Raw genomic sequence first — 20,916 nt, forward strand, 5'->3', positions numbered from 1 at the left:
TGTATTGCAACAAGAGAGAGGTGTACTTGGCTTTGAGGATGGGACAATACTGTCGTCTCCAGCCTCGTTCAGCGTGACGAACTGAAAGCTTTAGCGCCTTCAGCTCCTCGTTGAACCAAAGATTGGAGTCGTTCGTCCGTCTGGAGGAGACTCGCCTGAGTGGGGCAATGGAGTCACAGGCTGATAGAATCCAGGTGTTGATGGAATTGGCTTGTTCTGAAATGGACAGACCAGATAGGTCTGGGCTGGAGGAAGAGAGAGAGGTGGCTAGAGTGGTCAAATTTACCCGACCCCAGGGTCGTACCCATATGTTTTTAGGGTGCGAGGGCTTGGTGAATGGGCCTAGTTGAGAGGAAAAGGAAATGAGGAAGTGGTCAGACCAGTGACAGGGGGAAATGGATAGGGACGTGATGGGACAGTTCAGAGACCAGATCTGGTCAAGAGTGTGACCTTGGGTGTGGGTAGGGGAGTGGACATGTGAAATGAAATTAAGGGAACATAAAGTTTCGGAAAATTCTTTGGAGGTAGAGCATTCGGCTGGGTGGGAGGGCCAGAAGTTGAAGTCGCCTAACACCAAGATAGAAGAGTTGTTAACTGCTAGGGTGGCCACTATCTCCTGAAACTCAGCCAGAAATGTTTGAGAAAGTGGGGGGGGGGGGGCGGTACATGAGCAAGCAGGTAAGAGGTACGTTAAAGGAAAGTGAGCGAACGACTAGGAAATCGGATGTACCAATTGGGGGAAAGGTGAGAGGCTGAAAAAGGAAATCCTTCCGGGCAATCAGGGCGACTCCCCCTCCCGATTTGCCAGGTGGCCGGTCCGCTCGGAGAGCGTAGTAGGAAGCAGGGAGAGATGCTAATAGAATAGGAAGAGAGCTATCCCGGAACCAGGTCTCCGTCAAAAATAAAAGATCAGGTTTATGGAGATCAAGTAGAACAGAGAGTTCGTGACAATGCTTAACTGCAGAGCGTGTGTTAAGGTAGTAAATGGAGAGAGGGATATGTCTGAGCCCAATAGGAGGATCGGGACTGGAAATGGGAGGGAGAGGGAGCGGATAAACCGGGGCAGAAGAAACAGAAGAGGCAGTTGGGGCTGTCAGTCCCAGGTTGGTAATGTGGTTGGTCACGGAGGCTTCAAGAGGCCAAGGGCCTTGGAGACCGTATAATTGGGCCGATGAATATTGTAATTGCCCAAGATAGCAGGGTGGCCTAGGCCCTGGGCGCGTTCGGACGCGGACGGGCGCAGACGGGCTTGCCTTAGGCGCGCCATCGTCGCGCCCGCTGCGCTCGTCCGCTGCGCGGTTGATGAAGACACATGATTTGTAGCGGGCAGGGAGATGGGAGGGGGCGTGGCCTCGGTAAAGGGGCGTGGCCTCGGCGCTCGCCAAAGTGGCGTGAGGGGGTGAGGATTGCTCGGTAGCCTCCCGCCGCAGCGCGAAATCGGCCGCGCGGGGAACCGGAGCCAGACGGCGGGTGAGCGAGCTTCCATTTCAAAAAGCACAAAATCAAACAACAACCACCATCCAATACCTAAAAATCGTCAAGTCTCGCTCCCGGCCCCCGCCCCAGGAGGACCCAATGGTGTTGTTGCACCCCCAGTGGCACTAGGGCGGCCTGGTGCAGAGTGTTGAGGCCCAATGCTATCCTATGGAGGATAGGGGGCCTCCGGTTGGTGGCGGCTGGCAAGCAGGCCGCGGGGTTGTGGGAGCAAAGCTCCTAGGGTTAAGCTCAGGGCAAGTTGGGGACCAGGTTAGCACAAAAGGGTCACCCCCAGCGGCACTAGGGCAGCCGCGTGCAGAGAGCTGTTTTGAGGTCGGGTGCCCTGTTGATTTCAATGGAGATTCTCCGGGACAAGGAAACACTGCAGGCTCGGGGACGAGGATCTTCCAGGAGTGACCACCAATTCGAGGGGTAAGTTGGGATGTAGAGGGATGGTTAGGTACCACTGGGTTGGGCACACAAGGCCGTGGGGCGTCGGGTGCAGGGGTGCCTTTGGACGTCGGATTTTCTTACCCGCTCTGGTCGCGGTAGGGGCGGTCCTCTGGATTGAGGCTGCAGGCGTCAATTGGAGGCTTGAGGCAGTTCAGGGGTCGCTGGATCTCGGGTCAGGATCGCTGGGGGGACCTCCTCGTGGTGTTTGTTCACTCAAATATGGGCCGGGCCCCTGTGGGTGCAGAGTGTGCTGGATTTGCGGTTTCTGGCTAGCCCCAGAAGCTGCAGTTTAAACACGTCCGGTGTTCATGGGAGAAACAGCTTGGAAAGTGAATGCAGGCAGATCCTCCGGGGTTTTTGAGGTGGCTGGCCGCTGGACCCGCCGGGGTTTCGCAGGAGCATGTTCGATTTGAGACAGGCCTGTAGGGCTGGGGCCAAGTCAGAGGGCGCCGTCCTCTTGTTCGCTCTGCACGGATTCTCGTCCTTCTCCTTTTCTGAATACTAAATTTAGGAGCGTTACAGGTAGGTAAAGGGCAGGGACCAATGGGTCCCTTCCCTGGTGGTCGGTACACCCCCTATTCTGCTACTCTCCAGTGGGAGGGGGGCAGGAGCCTGTCCCTGGTTAGCTGGGTCCCCCATCCTCAAGATGGCGGGGACTCGAGGTTGTGCTTCACCTCGCCTCCCCCACCTTAGGGCACACCTCTCTTCCTCACTTGTTTTTCCCGCCGGTTCTCCCGCCCAAAGTGTGGGGTAGAACCAGTGGGGACCAGTTGCTGAAAGCAGCAAATGGTCTTGGGAGGCTCACAAAGGTGGCATGCCTTTGAAGCTTCTCCTTCGTGAGCCCTGCCCCTCCTGGGGGAGGAGGCTTGGCACCTCGTCCCAGCATGTGCATTGTTTAAGGCCCCCGAGAGCAGCAGGCTCTCGACCCAGGGCTCCAGAAACATGTCTGGTGGTGGCAGCCTGCGCAGCCACTCAGTCAGGTCACTGGTAGTTGGTCGTTTTTCAGGGGGCATCTCTAAGATGCCCTCTGTGGTGCATTTTACATTAAATCCCACACTGGCATCAGTGTGGGTTTAATGTGCTGAGAAGTTTGATACCAAACTTCCCAGTCTTCAGTGTAGCCATTATGGTGCTGTGGAGTTCATAATGACAACCTCCCAGCACCATATACTCTTAATGGCAGCACTGCACTTACAGGACCCAGGAATGGACCTGGGCACTGTAGGGGTACAGGGCTCATGTACCTGTACCCTCACCACTGGCATAGGGCACCCAGCTAGAGGGGTGACTGATGTGTGCCCGGGCAGTGGTTTGTGGGCATGGCACACTGGGATGTGTGCCATGTTGACTCTGTTTTGTTCTGCACCCAGACACTTTGCCTGCAAAGGCAGTGTGTGTGTGTCAGGGTACAGGGCTTCTAAGGGTGGCACAATAAGTGCTGCAGTCCCTAGGGACCTTCTGAGGTCATAGTGCCCTGGGTACCTATGGTACCATTTACCAGGGGCTGACATGTGGCCAGAGATGCCAATTGGGTTTTGTTTTGGGGAAAGAACACAGGCCCTGGGGTCCTGATTGGCAGGGCCCCAGAGCACATCAAACCAAAGAGCATCAGTAGTCTGGCAACAAAACAAAAAAGGGGGGGGTTTACTGCAACAGAAACCCACTTTCTCACAAAGAAGTAGTTTAATCTGTTTAGCAATGGTAAATTTATTTTGGACGGTTTATGGATTGGTCCATAAACCGTCCAATTGACAACCTAAGAAAAAAATATATATTTATACACTTTTCTCTTATTTTTTGGCACTGTCCAGATTCATGACTGTGGGATCTTCCAGCTATATTGTTGCTGCTTCCCTTAAATTCTTCCTGTCATTGTTTGCATTTTTTCATTACAATTGTGTTGATTTGTTTGCTTTTTGACTTCTTACAGGGCTAATTTGTCCCTAATATCCCTTCATAGTAGTGGGCTGTCTTGGTGTTAATTTTAAATCTGCATTTAGTGGCTATAAGCTAGTTGCTACTGTCAATGCCAGAAGAGCACTCAAGATATTTAGTGTGTCCATAGCCTGTTTTTTTTTTTTACCTGGCCATTAGTCACTTCCTTTTTCTTCAACGAGGTATAAAGGAATGATTTGTTGATTGTAAAATCCACCGCATCTGGGGTTTCTGTCATCTTATCTTGCAACAGGAAGGTCCAAGATAAATCCCCTTCATGTGTGTAGAATTCACGCTGAGTTGTTTTACCTCATTTGTCCTTAGAAAAGCAGTCAATGGAAAGATTGTGAAATCACACTAATGTAGGTTGGAATTCCCTCTAAAGATGTTATTTGATGCCCACATTTTTCTGTTTGTGTCAGTGGTTAGTTCCTTCAATTGTTCAATGACTGTGCAACATTTACTAGCTGGGTGGTACATACTGTGATTTTGGTGGGTGTTGTGTTTGTTATCATATGTTCTAATCACGGGTTAGATAGTGTCCTTATGTGTCACTCCCATCCTATCATCAGTTAGTGCTGTTTTTCATAGGTCAGATGATGATGATCTATTACCTTAGCACAAATCACCTTGCTTGACATAGATATAATTAGTGATGCGTTATTTTGCATAAGTGTGAGGGACCCCGTAAATCTAAGTGATGAGTTTGTGAGTTGTGTTGTGGACTCCCGCACCCCCTCAAAAGACAGAGGCTGGAAAGATCAATTGTGCCCTGTTGGACTTGGCCCTTTTGCTGGGTCATCCCTGAACTTTTTGCCTTCCTCCTGATATTTTTTCTGACCTGGTTGGTGGTTCTAGGACTCTGGGCACTTTATCACTGCTGTACAGTGTAAAGTGCATGTGCTCTCTATGGTAAATGTGGTAAGATTGGTCTACACCTGTTTGGCGTATTTAATTTACCTGTCAATCCCTCGTAAAGTGGTATCTCAGATACCCAGGGCCAGTAAATTAAATGCTACTGGTGGGCTTGCAGCACTGCTTGCGCCACCCACCAAAGTAGCCTTTCAAACCTGTCTCAGGCCTCTGCCATTGCAGGGCCTGCGCGTGCAGTTTACTGCCGCTGTGACGTGGCACATAAAGTGGTTGCCACGTCTGTGACTCCCCTTTTACTACACATCAGTCACCTCTAAGGTAGGCCCTAGCAAGCCCTATAGGCAGGGTGCGCTGTAGGTATGCAGCCATTTTAGTTTCTAACTACAGTGAGACTGCCCTTTCATAGAAATACATTGGAGATTCCCTGATGTGTTTCAGTGGTAATCCCTGATATGAGAGGAGCAGCGTGATCAAGTTTGGTATGTTTGGAATAGTGGTAATAAATGCTGCGTGGTGGTGTGCGCAGATTTATTATCACTATTTTAGGAATGCCACTTTTAGAATTTGGCATCTCTGTGTGCTCCAGAGGGTCTGGGTGAGTCAACGCTAGGATGAATGGGCCTGATCTGCATTTAGAGTTGTGGGTGGAGTAGCCCCTGACCCTGAATACTTCTGTGCATGCCTTGTACAATGCTGGCTCCGCCCCCCTGTGATGTGTCTGGGGCCAGAGCCTACACTAACAATGAGTGTGTTTTGTGCTCTGAAAGGATGTTCCTAAGTGCCCCCTTAGAACTGGTTTGGACCAGGCACAGATCCCTGTGCCAGGGAGATAACAAAGACTGGTATGGGTATAAGTATTGGGGCTGTGACCCCATGAAGGTGTGCTGCTTGGTGTTTACTTGGGGCCGGCAGGCGGCCGGACTACCAGGAGGAACCGCCACCGGGGGACTGACCTGCTGCCCTGCTCGGCAGCTGAGGGATCTGCTACTTTGCCCAGGAGACCCGGTGTGCTGGCCTGCCTAGCTTCGTGAAGAAAAGCACTGCCTGCTCCCTGCTGGTGCCTGCAGGTGAGAGGCAGGCGGAGCGCTGCTTGTTTCCCCTGCTTTTCTGGCCCTGCCGAGGAGAGCGTGTTGCTGGCTCCTCTCGTGGAGAAGACGCAGGGTTAAGGGCCGAAACGAGCCCGGAGCCCGAGGTGCGGGCTCACCAGCTGAGGCGCCGTCGGCAGGAGCCTACCCGCATTGTTTGTGCCAGGGGAAGGTGCGGTGATCGCGCACCTGAAGCGTGTGGTGAGCACTCCACAAATTGATTACTGAGCCGAGAAGAGGGCTCTGACAGGAAGACACGGCGAGAGCAGCCGCATCGCGACTCGAAGCCAGGTATGCTTCCCGAGCCTGGTTGTGGGCAGGGCCGGTCAGAAGAGAAGCCAATCGCTGATGTGGAATCCGGCAGTCAGGCAAGCTTGTGTCTGGAAGAGGACGGGGCTCCCGTGTGCCGTGAGAGCCCCGCGTGTTGTGCCAAGAGGGAGAAGGGGTAGGCAGAGACTTTTCTCCGTGCTGGGACTACCTCCACGTTGCCAAGGAGGAAGCGCAGCCTCGCAGGCTCCCTGTTGGGGTCCTCGATTTCCGCGAAGATAAGCCCTGGTGAGTGGGGCTTCCAAAAGGCATTGTTGGTGCCTGCGATTGCCTTTTCCTTGCAGCAACAAGAAGAATCCCCGGTGTGTGTGGCTGGGAGGGTACACGGTTTGTGCCTGTGGTGATTCATACAGCTGTACCACCAGATCGTGGACAGCTGAAAAGTGGGAGACATCTTTGTGTCAGAGGAGAAGACCTGGGTGAGTTGCACCCTTGCCCCCATTTCAGTACTCTGCTGCATCGGCAGCCTGGTGGCTCAGACAAAGCCACGTGTTCATAGAGCCCCGACTTTGGGGACAGAGGGCATTACGGGACAGCCCAAGACGCCCCCCTCCCCCCCAAGGAAGGCCAGTTGGCCTGGAGATCACCTTGTGTTCTTGTGCGTCGTAAGACCCTAATGTGATATTGATATGTGCACCTCACGAGGGTTACTGTGGTGCACTGATAATTTATGAGGTATGCCTAAGATGGGATGCATAATGTGTTTATGCTACCGACAATGTTACCAGTAGGTACTGGTTGTGATTTTCTCTTCTTGTAATTTCTAATGGTGATGACAGTGGCCCGATTGGCCCTGTAATGTATATAATCCCCTGTAAAGTAATACCTAGTGCCAGGTGGCACAGTGTACATATGTGATTAAGCTCTGATGTGTTTTATGGATAATACAAAGGCTAGTTTTATATAACCTTGTGTGGAGTCTCCTTTGTGGTGTGCCTAGTGTGTTGCTGCTTTGTGAATGTGTTGTGCAAACGCTTTACACACAAGGGGGTGAGCAGGGGTTATCTTCAGCGTGTAACTCCCTTGCCCTGACTAGGCGTGTGCCCTAGCCAAACAGAAATCCCATTTCTAACATGCCCCCTCCTATAACCTCTATTTTTTCATTTATTTTCTTTTTCAGATCTAGTAGGTAATCTCTTTACTCAGTGGTTCCATATTTCATTGAAGCAAGAATAGACGAATAGTGAGGAAAATCATTTCTATTTCTCAGGCTGACAGCGGGATAGTCTGAGAATGATCAGGTTAATGGGAAGTGTGCTGTGTCATATGTTTAGGGAAGGACAGAGAATTCCTTGGAGACATCGAGATATGAGAAGGACAGGAATATTGTAACGTAGGGGTGAATTGTTGGCATTTGGTGTAATAATGAATCCGATTTGAATCATGTAGTAGTTAATCTCTGTAGGAGAGTAGGATCTGCTTCTTATAGTTACCCCTACTTTTTGCTGATGTTTCACTGTTTTTGCGACTTTAGTCTGGCTGGGATCCTGCTATTCAGGACCCCAGCCTAGCTGCTTCCTCTCTAAACTGATTGCATGTACTTTAGGTACACCACAGATTGGATTAAGTCCCTAGTATATGGTATCCTATATACCCAGGGCATAGGTACCCCAGAGGTCTCTCAGGGGCTGCAGCATGTATTATGCCACCCCTGGGAGACCATGCAAAATGACACCACAGGTCTGCTACAGCAGCCTGTGTAAGGTGGTGTATGCACCCCTTACTTAGATATAGGTTCCCTATAATATCTATCCATATCACTGCACATATAAACCTATCAGTCACCCCTATGGCAGGCCTTCTCAATCCTGAAGGCAGGGTGCTGGGTTTTATGTGAGAGGGTGCCCATGCATGAGCAGAGACCCTCTGCAACCTTCGGAACCTTTATTCCGGTGTTGTTTGTGATGCAGCCAAACCATATATTCTTAAGTGCATTATAACCTCGCGGTAAATGCTAACTTTGGAATGGCTGCATGGAAACATGTCGTGTTTGGTGTCAAACACCTTGGAATCATACCTCCCCGCCAGTAACTGGCAGTGGAGGTATGATTCCACCCTACTAGAGGGAGAAACATGACTTCACCGGTACACCCGGTTACCAGCTTCACAGACCCTGGCATCACAAAATGGATGCTGCCAGCCACAGACACAGTCTGCCCTCCTGCTGCTGGACGAAACTCCGGCAGGGGAGGCTGGACAATAGGTTTCCTGTAACAGGGAAGTGTGACCACCTCCCAGACAGGCTTTAGTGTATTGGGGCTGGGTGGGTGCACTCCAAGAGTGTTTTGATGTCTGCACTGGGGACACATTTGGTGTCCCTGTGCATAGTCCAGCTCAAACCGGTTGCAGGGGCTACCAGCCCCTGTTCTGGCGCGAAACTGGACAAAGGACATGGGTGTAGCCACCCCTCTTTCCTGACCCTCCCATAGGTGGGTCCCCAGAGTTTGTCCCACCCCTTTCTTGGGTAAAAAGTAGGAACCCCTGGCCACAGGACTTTAGATTTACCTAGACGAAACTCTGCTACAGAATCCCAGAACTTCAACTATCTACACGACGTTTGATGACCGAAGAATCTCCCTTGGAGTAAAGGAGTTACTCCCCTGCAACGCAGGCACCAAAGACGCATCTGTCCGGTTTGTAACTACGCAGCTCCTGAAGGACTCCGAAGACTTTGCAACACAGGAGGTGGGTTTCCAAGCTTCCCCGAGGCGCGTCCGTGCTCTCAGCAATCCTGAAATCCAAAGCCCTCGTGGGGACTGTGCAACCCGAACCCCTGGACACCGTGCACATTTGCAGCAGCAGCATATGCTTCTTGGCGATCCCTGAGACTGTGCTTTCGGCTATTTGCAGCCCAAGCAGTGATTCCACTGAAGATTACTGGCCTAAACTCCACGAGTGTCCCGTGGGCTGGTATTTAGTGATGCCTCTGGAGTTCCCTTCGCGATCCCTTGTCCTTCGACTTGTGGGTCCCTGAGAAGGGTACTTTAACTTTCAACGGGCTTACCTGGTTGCTCCAGACGTGCCCTAACTCTCCATCGCTTGGGGAGTCCACAGGACCTTTCTGGTCCATACCAAAGCCGTTTTACTCTCACCGCGTGGGTTGCCGTTGCCAAGGCTTGTTGGTTTCCAATCCGAACACCGACCCCCCAGCACTCGACATCCTTCGTGGGACAGCTCACCTGCAGACTGTGGTTGTCGACGCCTCCTGGTCCACGTGGCAGTGGAGTCAAGCTTCACCTCATTGCACCTGAAACACCCGACATCGGTGGGCATTTGTCTATCGTGCCCCTGGTCACTGGCAAGTAACCCAGACTCTGTCCCCTCTGCTTTCAGGTTCGTCTCATCTTCGATCCAGGCTTGGATCACACCGGACACTTCTTCTTTCAACGGCAGCAGCACTTTGCAGCAACTCGTCATTGAAAACAGCGAAGATTCCAGACACCATTTGACACCTATGCACCCGGCTTCCCTGGGTTAGGTAACACGAGTACTTCGGTGCTCACATGGGTGCTGGCCTTAGAACCTTTGAAGTCTAAAAGAGTTTGCTCCAAGTCCTCTCCTGAGTGTCCTTAATCTTTAAAATTCCAACCGCGACTTTCCCATAGGATTGTGCGGAGCTCGCGGCTGTGTTCTCACACTGCACGCGTCCCCGTGGGTCCCCTATGTCACTACCTTGGGTGGTTCCTTGGGGTCCCAGCGATTCTACGTACTCTAGGCAGTGTGTCTTGTCAAGTCGTGGTTCTTCTACCACTTTCTTAATATATGGTTTGGTCTCCCCCGGGCCCATTGTATATTGTGCTATTTACTGTCGTTTTGGAACTATAATATTGTGTGCCTTGCTCTCTAATCTCATAAAGAGGTTAGTAGAGAGTGTTTAGTAATAAATACATATATTTTATATATATATACCTTGTGTGGTTCCCTTTTCATTTGGTCATTCAAGAGGTTATAATCTGGTAAACCAAGCTGCTTTACATTCCTTCGAGACTTAGCCTGAAGGCTGCTCTCCATAGCTACCACTAGGATAGCTTTCAATAAAGGTTGTCTTTAACCTAATCATCAATAAGGGTTGTTTGGACTGGTACAAGGTGCCAACTTTAATTAGTGGACAGCATATACCAGGCCAACTTCTCACAATCTCTACACAGTGTTTCCATTTTTGATTGAATCCAGAAGAGATGATTAGTGAGGAAAATCAGTTCTGATTCTCAGCCTGACAGTGAGATAATCTGAGAATAATCAGGTTAGTGTTCTGTGTCATATGTTTAGGTAAGGACAGAGAATTCCTTGGAGATATTGGGATATGAGAAGGACAGACATTTTGTATAATAGGGTTGAATTGTTGGCATTTGTTGTAATAGTGACAGCGATTTGAACCATGTAGTATGAGCGGGTGTCAGGAGGTTGCAGGGTACTGAAGTGCTTTTATGTTTTTAATAATGTTGCACACAGGGGGAGGGGCGTGGCCAGCAACCTAACATGGCATCCCGGACCCTGGACCCTTAATCTTCTCTTATTAGCCATCTCACTCCAGTATGGGGCTCTGGCTTTGTAGCAAAGCTGACTATTATATGTGTGGTGGTGCCCCAGCGTGCCATGGAAGCCCGGCGGACGGGTGGGGGTGCCGAACTGCGGCCTAAATGGCAGTCGTTAGTAGACGGCCCTGGTTCTGAGCATTGGATCGGAGCCCAAGAATTAATACGACTGGAGCCTCCCGCGGATTTGGTAGACTGGAGGACTCTGGGGACTGCAGCTCCTTACTTTTGCACCGAAGCAGACAGTCTGCTTGGACCTGGCGTGGGTGGCCTGACCACTGGGCGTGAGAGACTGATGGAGCCAGCTGGCAGCTGAGAACGGAGGATGTGATCGGCCCAGTTTTTTTTTTTTATCACATCACTCAGTATGTAGAGGATTGGCTTTGGAAAGTGGTAGCCACAGTCGGATCTAGTTATGGTTGCCAGGACTCAGTCCCTACTAGTAAACCCATTCCTGGAGTACCTCCGAGACCAATAGTGGCCAAGATCCTCACTTTCAAAGACCGGGATGTGTTACTGCAAGAGGCTAGGGAAAGAGCACCCATCCTTATGGACAATACAAGGGTCTCTCTCTTCCCATACTCTACTATTGCTGTACACCGTAAACGTGCATCCTTCTAGGAAGTCAAAAGACACTTAAGCACAGCTGGCCTAATGTATACTCTACTGTTCCCGGCAAAAATTGAATTAATACACGACCAAAGCACCCACTTTTTGGAGAATCCAGGAATTACCTGGGAGTGGTTTGAGAAACATTTTCCAGATTCCCGAAAACGAGAGTGCTGGGTTGCACCACCCAAAGCAAGATGTGCCCCACAATAGCAGCAACAGCAGTGTGGGGACCCCACCCCGCAACAGGCTTTGTAAGGACAACTGACAGCCATCCAGTCGGCGACTACACTGCGGTCGTCAAAGCCACCTATCCGCTTCAATACGTCGCAGGGCAGTGCCTCAGACTCCGATTCCAATGGTAGCATGACACTGTTCGCGTTGATTACCTTGCAGACTGCAAATTAATTATTGGGGATAAGGACGGGAGTATTATTCGAAACCAAATATCCGGTTCATGAGGTAGACTTCAGTTGCCATAATCTAGTTAGATATCTATGTATTCATGCTTTCACTGGATGTGCAAGCAATCTGGGTGTGTCCCCAAGCAAAATCTGTTATTTTCTCAATGTTAACAGTTGGGTATCTGTTAGAAGGCGACCTCAGAGGGGCCCGGAAGGGGCCCTGACTGCCCTGAGACCCACCCTCGAGGTATCGTAGCCGGGCACTGGCGGGAGACTCCTCAGGGGAGGAACCTCGTATCTAGGATCGTACACTCGGCACCACACGACAGAGAGACAGTACACGAGAAGTTCTTAAGAGCAAATCTTTATCAGATCGGAGTTGTAGGATCTTTATGATCAGCAAGGCAAAATATATACAAGTAGAGCGCGGGCTCACAAAGTCTTGGAGGGGGGTTAGGAGGTAGCGGGACAGTCTTTGGGGATAGGAATCAAATGCAGGAGCGTACCCGGCGCACAGCTCACAATCCTCGAGCTGGGGGATACGCTTGTCGTCGTGGGGTCCGGCGGGACCAAGAGAGTCTGTGGGAGCTGCGAGTCACTCAGCAGGCTCGAGTATAAGTTCGGAGGTCTTACGATCTTCGAGGAGCTGCGAGTCACTCAGCAGGGCTCAAGCACAAGTTCGGAGGTCTTACGATCTTCAGGGAGCCGCGAGTCACTCAGCAGGGCTCAAGCACAAGTTCGGAGGTCTTACGATCTTCAGGGAGCCGCGAGTCACTCAGCAGGGCTCAAGCACAAGTTCGGAGGTCTTACGATCTTCAGGGAGCCGCGAGTCACTCAGCAGGGCTCAAGCACAAGTTCGGAGGTCTTACGATCTTCAGGGGAGCCGCGAGTCACTCAGCAGGGCTCAGGTGTTCCAAGGCGAATCTGCCGGACAGTCCCAGAGCACCCCTTGTTATAGGGCGACTCCTCTTTGATGTCCGGAGTCTGTGCAGGCAGGGGTCTTGTCACCTGGGGGTCGCTTGTTGGGAGTTTCCTGCCATTGTCCTTTGATCCTTTCAGGGCCGGGTCGGGAGGAGCCCCAGACACCCAGCAGGCGTGGAGCCAGCCCTCGGGGAGGCCTGCGGGTCGATCGAAACCCACCTTCCCAGGGAAGCGCAGAGGTGTGATGGAAACTGCTCCTCCCTTTCTCAACCCAAGGGGAGCGCGATGTCCTCCAGCCGGAGTGGCGCCTCTAGGCCAGGGTCGCGCTGGGGCCGGGCGGCCATCTTGGTGCATGAAGTGAGCACGCGGGCCCGGGGTGGCCAAAGGAGGAAGGCCACGGACGGGGGAAGTCCGGGTCGGGTGTGTGTGTTCTGGTGGGAAGGATCGGCTAGGCCGTGGGCTCGGGGCTGGTGTGAGGTGCAGGGGTCAGGTCTGACTATGTTACGAGGGCCGGGTCTAACAGTATCCATCTGCTCTATATCTCCTGAAACTTGTCGCAGTCAGAGCCCTCCCTTTATTGATGTACAATGTGCTGGGGTCTGGGTGACCCACATTAGTTCCAATGCACGTACTCGCAGATGCAGTACCCCTATAGGTTTGAGAATACATGCCCCTGTAGCGTCGGCACATGGTTCATGCTGTTTATATTTTTACTGTTGGTTGTAAAGTTTGGTCGAATGACAAAGAATCACTGGACCGAGTATTGGTGGAATGTTTTATTCCATTTGATGATGTCATCCGAAATAATGTTGGGGGTAATGTCCAAAGTAAATGAGACTGAACAAAGCATACGGTTGTATTTTGCCAAGAATGTCATCTGTAGCGAGTGCTTATAATATAATAACTTGGAATGTGCAGGGTATGAGATCTGTGCATAAAAGGACCAATTGCATAGGTGCCCTGCGCAGATCACTTTCTTACATGAAACCCACCTCAGAGGCTCGGAAACTGCACAAACGTTGGAGAGGGTAACAGTTTCACACGTCCTACTCTGCGTACACGAGGGGCTGTGATGTGGTTTTGAGCTAAGGTCCCATTTGCGGTGTTGGACTCTACGATTGACTTACAGGGCTATTATGTATCACTGAGGGGCACGCTAGACTGAGAACCTATTGTGTCCCGCTACCCCCCTCCTCCCTAGAGCGTCAGGTTTGATTGTTGCCACAGTGGGTGGATGGCTGGGGTATTTTAAAAGTGTGACGTAGCAGCAACATGGGTATGAGGGAATGTTAATTTTATTCTCACCCACATGAACTCCCGGCTCGAGAGATTTTTTTGTCTCCTACACATCAACAAGCTGGCATCACGCATTCCATGTACTTGGGGAAAACAATATCAGATCATAGCCCACTGGAAATAACATTGGCATGGGGCCATGTGCCAATCCCAATACCCACCTTAAGGCTACAACCGTGCCTGCTAGAGGACTTGATGTTTAGGGAGACCCTGGCTGCGACCTTTGACACTTACTCCTCTGAAAATTCGGGGACCGCTTCCTTGCCCATAGTGGAGTGGGAAGCATTCAATGTGGTGGTACGGGGCACAGCATTTAATACTATGGTGGGTGCCAGGAAAGAAGTTCTCCGAGAACTCACGAACCTGGAAGCTTCCTTAGGTCCCCTAGAGAGTGTAGCAGCCGAGCAGGCTTAGTCTGCCGCCTAACTGCAGGAAGCCAGAATTACTAGTGCGGAACTATTAGGATGCCTCTGAGTGATAGACCTTTGGACTTATATGCAGAAGGTGCATACTGAAGCTGATAATTCGGGCACATTGCTGGCACGATTAAGCCGACCAGACCCATCTCCCACAATGATCCTGACGATTAATACGCCTGCTGTGGGACCCATGATGACACCATTGGGGATAAACAAGGCATTCCAAGATTTTTATTTGGTATTTGCAGCCCAGCCTATCCCCGACCCAACAGAGTAAGCAATGTTCCTTCAACCTGCAACACTACAGAGAGTGCAGGTAGCTGAACAAGAGGTTCTTGCAGCTCCTATTGCGGCAAATTAAATTTGTGCTGCCATTAAAGAGCTGCAAAAACAACAGTTGATGGACAGAATGCAGAACAATGTCATACATTCACCCCAGTACAGAGATCTGGGCCTAAATTCATCGTTTTTTTGCTCACCATGCCATTCCAGTTTGAACCCAGCCATATGCAAATCAGTCTTGACCCTGTGCCTCATGGGAACAGTCCAGCCCAAACTGCCAAGCCAGGTCCTCCCTGGACTGGAAACAAGCATCCTAGGACCGGTTTCGGGGTTTCACCCCTCTTCAGCCAGGATAGCTTGATTCCAGTGGCATGGAGAGCACAGGATTCACGTCTGAGCATACCCGTCCCACTCGGGGTGACAAATGCAAAAACAACAGTTGATGGACAGAATGCAGAACAATGTCATACATTCACCCCAGTACAGAGATCTGGGTCTAAATCCATCGTTTTTTTGCTCACCATGCCATTCCAGTTTGAACCCAGCCATATGCAAATCAGTCTTGACCCTGTGCCTCAATGGAACAGTCCAGCCCGAACTGCCAAGCCAGGTCCTCCCTGGACTGGAAACAAGCATCCTAGGACCGGTTTCGGGGTTTCACCCCTCTTCAGCCAGGATAGCTTGATTCCAGTGGCATGGAGAGCACGGGACTCACGTCTGAGCATACCCGTCCCACTCTGGGTGACAAATGCAAAAACAGTTGATGGACAGAATGCAGAACAATGTCATACATTCACCCCAGTACAGAGCTGGCCCGTAATAAAACACTGGGTTCCGATGGGATTTCGGTACAATTCTACTCCACAAACGCTACAAGGTTGGTCCTACAGTTAGAGAAGCTCTACAACACTTTCCTTATGCAGGCTTATTACCTTCGTCTACTAGAGAAGTACTTGTAACATCCTTGTTAAATCCTTGTTTCGGTGCAGCCAATATATTGTTAGACATCAAGCAAATTACGAGATGTCCACTATATGTATAAAATGGCTGCCCGCACTTACAAAGCCTGGAGCCTGGGGTTTGTAAGGGGTGTCCTGCTCATGCAGGGGCACCCTCACACTTATAACCTAGCACCCTGCCTTCAGGATTGAAAGGCCTACCTTAGGGGCGTCTTATAGGTTTTAAGTGGACTGACCTCAGATATAAGCAAACCTATATGTGTTCTGATTAGTGCTAGCACCAGCTCACACAGGCTGCAATTGCAAGTCCGCAGTCACAGGTTGAGTGGTCTCTCATGGGTGGCATAATACATGCTGCAGCCCATGGGAGACCCCTGGTGTACCTATGCCCTGGATACCTAAGTACCATATACTAGGGACATAAGCATATACCAGTAACCATTTTGGGAGGCACCAAAGTACTTATCATAGTCCAATTTAGGGAGAGAGCACAGTGACGAGGTCCCGATTAGCAGGATCCCAGCCAGACTAGTCAAAAACACTCTGACACCAGGCAAAAAGTGGGGTAACCATGCTAGAAGAATCCTACCTTCCTACAAATACCTTCCACCTATACCCAATGAATAATTTGCTTTACACAGCACTTTCGGCCAGAGCAAGAACAGGCCCTTATAGCTCGGATTCCTATCCGGTATGGAGCAGTACACGACAGTGCTGCCCCCTCTCCATACTCCTTTTCATACTGGCAGTTGAACCCATGGCACAACAGATTTGCCAAGAGGCTGGGGATTGGGGGATTCTTAGAGGCAATACAGTGCATAATATATCGCTCTATGCTGACAATATGATGCTGTATCTTAAAGATATCTGGGGGGGGGGGGGGTCAGGTGGAGGTGGCCCAGTTGCTGTCAATGTTCAGGATTCTATCCGGACTCCGAATCAATGCAGCAAAATCTTGTGCCTACTCCTTTGCTGACAGTTATGTGGCGCCCACGCTCCAGTTTTGAGCCTCACAGATAGATAGAAATCGCCCCTCGTACCTTTCGGTAAATTGGAATTCAGGTCTTTCGGGAGGGTCCAGACCTGCTAGAGGGTTACCTAATTCGCATGGTCACTGCACTTAAATCTAAGTTGGCTTTTTGGGCTTTATTGCCTCTGCCTCTGTCAGTGGTTGGTCGGCTGGCACTGGCACAGATGGTGACGCTGCCCTTGCTTATTGTACCATTTTGTGAATCTGCCCATTGTAATACTGGTGTGGGTTTACAAGCTCTTAAATACTGCACTAATTGACCTCGTGTGGGAACATGGGCGCCTTAGAGTCAGTCTAGCAAAATTACCATTACCTACGGAGGAATGGGAGCCACATACTTTAAAGCATACTGTACACCCGGACAACTTCAGTGGTTGTACTACTGGTTGGGTGGACATACCCTGTTGAAATAGATTACACAGCAGCCCAAATTAGTTGAGGCCAGTTGCACAGGTTAATCTGCCCAATGCCTCACCGTTACCCTCAAGCTTATTGTTACGCATAGCCCTAACTTACTGGAAGATGGCAAGGAACTAAACAGTGGTGCTGGTTCCTATGCATCGAATATTCCATTATGTGGTTTGCCTACATCTTCTGACACCCTGACGGCAAATCAGACTACGGTGTGCATTCTATTTGCAGATGGCATAATAATGTCACACAGTGATTTTGTAAATGCTCATGGACTGCCAGAAACCTTATTCTTAACGCATGCTAGTATTCTCTGGTACGTTTGTAAATACTGGGCAGTGGATGGACGAGAAACCATGGCTCACGAGTTCCTTAGGGCACTTCATACCATGGGCCATGGTCACCACCTAATACGTTGGCTCTGTGGGGGACTCCAAGATCACCTCATGAAACCACTCACTTCACTGAAAGCCAAGTGAGAGGCTGACCTAGCCTGGAAGCTCACAGATGAAGAATGGGCCTATTTGTTGGAATAGCCTCAAAAAAATCCAATTATTCGAGATTCAAATGTATTCAGTTCTCCATTCTACATAGAGCATATTTGACACCACATAGAATTAACCGAATGTTCCCCACAGCTTCCTCGGCATGTCCCTGTTCTCGTTCCCAGGAGGTCAACCTGCCACAAAGGTTATGGACATGCCTTCGGATATCTAATTACTGGGAAGGCATTACAGCGGCACAAGTGGAGCTGACAGGACTGCACCACTTGGATAACCCTGAGCAGTGTATATTGGGGTTGCCCCGAGACCAAAGAATTTAAGACAGTGACTCTGTTCGCAAACATGGCGCTGCCGTTAGTAAAAAGATTAATAACAAAGCGTTGGAAATCTCCAATGGCCCCTAGGGTAGCTGGCTGGTGTGAGGAGGTTCTGCACTGAGTACATACCGCAAGGGAAGCCTTCTGGTGAGAATAATATAGGGGCCTGCATAAGACATCTATCTCGATGGAATGGGATAAATTACTGGAAGTATTCAAGCCACAGGTGTTGGAGCCCTGAGGAGTGAACATACCAGGAAAAGCTTGGGCGAACAGCAGTGGCTACACATACGATATACATGCATGACTCATTCTATCGTTATAGGAAATGTAAGTGCGTACCCTTAGACCACCATGTCATGACTACGTTAATGCAGTAGTGGCCTCCTATGGTGTGCATTTGGTGTGTAACTCTTTCTCGTTCACACTTACCCCCGATCACACTTCGAATACTTAATGGGTGACTCGTATTAGTTAACTTGCGATCTGGATGGGGGGGTTTGGGGAAGTTGGTTGCATATTTCATAAGAGGTATGTCACTGTTCATTATACCTATTGCAACTGCGAATGTATAGACTTGGCATGCTCTATCTACTGATACCTGTGAACAAAGATGATTTCTTTTTTATGCATTTTTCTGAAAATGCAATACATTTTGGGTTAAAAAAAAATGTGGCAAACTGTAGGTCTAAGCTTTTCAGGCAAGATCTGCATCATGATATTACAATGTTTATGCCTGGAGTTTGACAGCGCAAACCGACCTATTGCTAATAACATTCATGTAGCGGGCTTGGGTCTGCTCCTTTAAATTATTCACTTTCCTAAACCAATCTCTTTCAGCCATTGGCTTGAGACTGGCAAGCATAACTTGTCTCAGCTCATTGTAGTATTTATCTCTCACCTAATGCTATTGCCTGTTTGGATGTATCTTTCCACCTCCACTCCAGTGTTTGCTAGGTTTCCTCCCATGTGTCTCACTCTAATGTCTTAACACTGCATGAGTTAGCATATTAAACCTAGATCTATTGGATTTACCTATGCTTGTTATGTATAGCTATTGTTGCTTCTGCTTTGAGAGATCATGAAGGGGGCCTAGACGATAGTCTACCACCAGAGAATCTTTGAGGTTTTTAGTCCAGACCCTATTCAGTGTGCAGAATCAAAATCATGGAATTGACTCTTTGTTTGAAGTTCATATAACCTTAATAAAATTATAGAAGACAATTGTTGTAAATGCTTTTAACCATAATGTGACCATTCTGTAGGAGCATTTCCATTGGAAAACGATTGTCAAAAAGAAGCTAGACTTTGATGGAGGTTCTTAAGGCACAAGGGAATAAATAAATATAGGAATTAAATTAATCAAGAGCTTCTGATATCTTAATCCACAGACTAAAACAATGAGATCAGATAGAATAGCATAATAAAATAGAATAGGACCACCAAATCGGAATTAAGATTTCTGCTGTGTATCAGTGTTTCAGAATGACTGTTAAACTCTTACATGAAAGGCTGTGCACACATAAAAGTGGTCACACGTGTATCCTGTGAACTTAGCAGGTATGGTCGAGGTTTTACAGTGCAAGCTATGGGATCAACCGGAAGCAAAGTTAAGCAGAAAAAACTGCGTTAAAGATGAAGGTTGGCACAGCCGATATAGCTTTCATATTTAGATAGAGACAGGGAGAGGTCTGAGGCAGAAAAAGCTCCATAGTGTGTGGCAGTATGGGAAGGTGCAATAAGAAAAGCAACTACTGCATATGACTCGGAGGACACAAAGTAAACAAAAGTTTCTCAAGTTGGAACTAATTGTGGGAAAGTTTAGCAGAGTCCACCCTGGGGGAGATGTCAGAAAAAAATGGCAGGACAGATACACCTGTGTTCACCTCTTAACTAACTATTGTAACTATAGCAACTGGTAGAAATATTAGTTGTTAATTCATTATGCTTTAAGGCATTACAGCATTGTCTAATAATTTGAAAACCGTCTTGTCATCTGTTAATAGGAGACGTTACTGTATTGTTTCGGTTATGGAAAAAAACGATATCTAATGTTTTTCATGTTTCGTTGTTGAGTATAGCACAGTAACAGGCGCTTTATAATCTTGTGACACTTAAGAACAAAAATGCGGAGAATGCATCATTTATGTTCTAATTTATTTCAGCTGGAGTGACAGCAGAGTCTATACAAACTGGCAGTGCAAGTCCAGAATCAGTGGCAACAGAAGTCAAAGTTCAGGAGGAGGAGCATGATCTTGTCGATGATGACATCACTGCAGGTCAGCCTCCATGTTTCAACAGTTAGAGTGCAACGAATGATGCTTACATGTCTGTATTCCACGCTTTCTCTAGTTAATTATGTCTTTTTCTTCTTTTGGATATGCCTTAGCTATCTCAGAAATATTTGCTGTAGTTCTGTTGGATAGCTCAGAAACCATATTCATATATAAAGCTGGTCCAGATAATTTGTTTAAATTTCGAAGCATCAACATTAGTTATATCAACTCATAAAAGAAGGCTTATCCCAAAAAAGGATGATTCTCTAGTTTCAAATGGCGGATAATGTGGTCATTGGGCATCATTTCCTATCGAAACTCAGCAATTTCAAAGATGAGCAAATTTTTACAGAATGTATAACCCTAATCGTTTCAACTTTTAGATACGATAATCAATTTTACTGTGATACCTATTCATTGTATTAAATGTCTTCATAAAGTTAACATAGAATTCATTATTATAGACATGAAGAGGCTATTAGAAACCAGATTTATTTAAAACTCTTATAAACAATTTTACAGGAGTATCTTTTTTAAATATCGAATTTATCTAAAAAGCACATCTATCTGTGTACAGTAAACATTCCATAATCTGACTCAATGCGGTGTATATTAAAGCGTCAGAAAACACAAATGTCAACAATGAAGAAGATTTTCAAGAATTGGGCGGCATGCAGCGTTACTAATATTAGGTCCGGTGTCAACGTTTGGGCTCCCAGCTCAACAAATGGTACAGACCGTCATCAGGACTAAGAAATTTACAGTGCACGACACCCATTCATGTAAAGCTGGACAGTCATGTTCT

At 48.7% G+C, this 20,916-nt stretch overlaps 1 protein-coding gene across 4 annotated transcripts in view; it reads left to right on the forward strand.

Annotated features, from left to right (window-relative positions):
• WDR7 (WD repeat domain 7) overlaps positions 1 to 20,916 on the forward strand; it is a 1,596,127-nt gene that overhangs the window by 759,120 nt on the left and 816,091 nt on the right. For all 4 annotated transcript variants that reach the window (XM_085630124.1, XM_085630134.1, XM_085630121.1 and 1 more), the window contains one exon: positions 20,001 to 20,114. In XM_085630124.1, coding sequence (XP_085486250.1) covers positions 20,001 to 20,114 — 114 coding nt within the window. The remainder of the gene's footprint in view (positions 1 to 20,000; positions 20,115 to 20,916) is intronic.

Source organism: Triturus cristatus, chromosome 2_1 (genome assembly GCF_964204655.1).
Source record: "Triturus cristatus chromosome 2_1, aTriCri1.1, whole genome shotgun sequence".
Taxonomy (NCBI): Eukaryota; Metazoa; Chordata; class Amphibia; order Caudata; family Salamandridae; genus Triturus; species Triturus cristatus.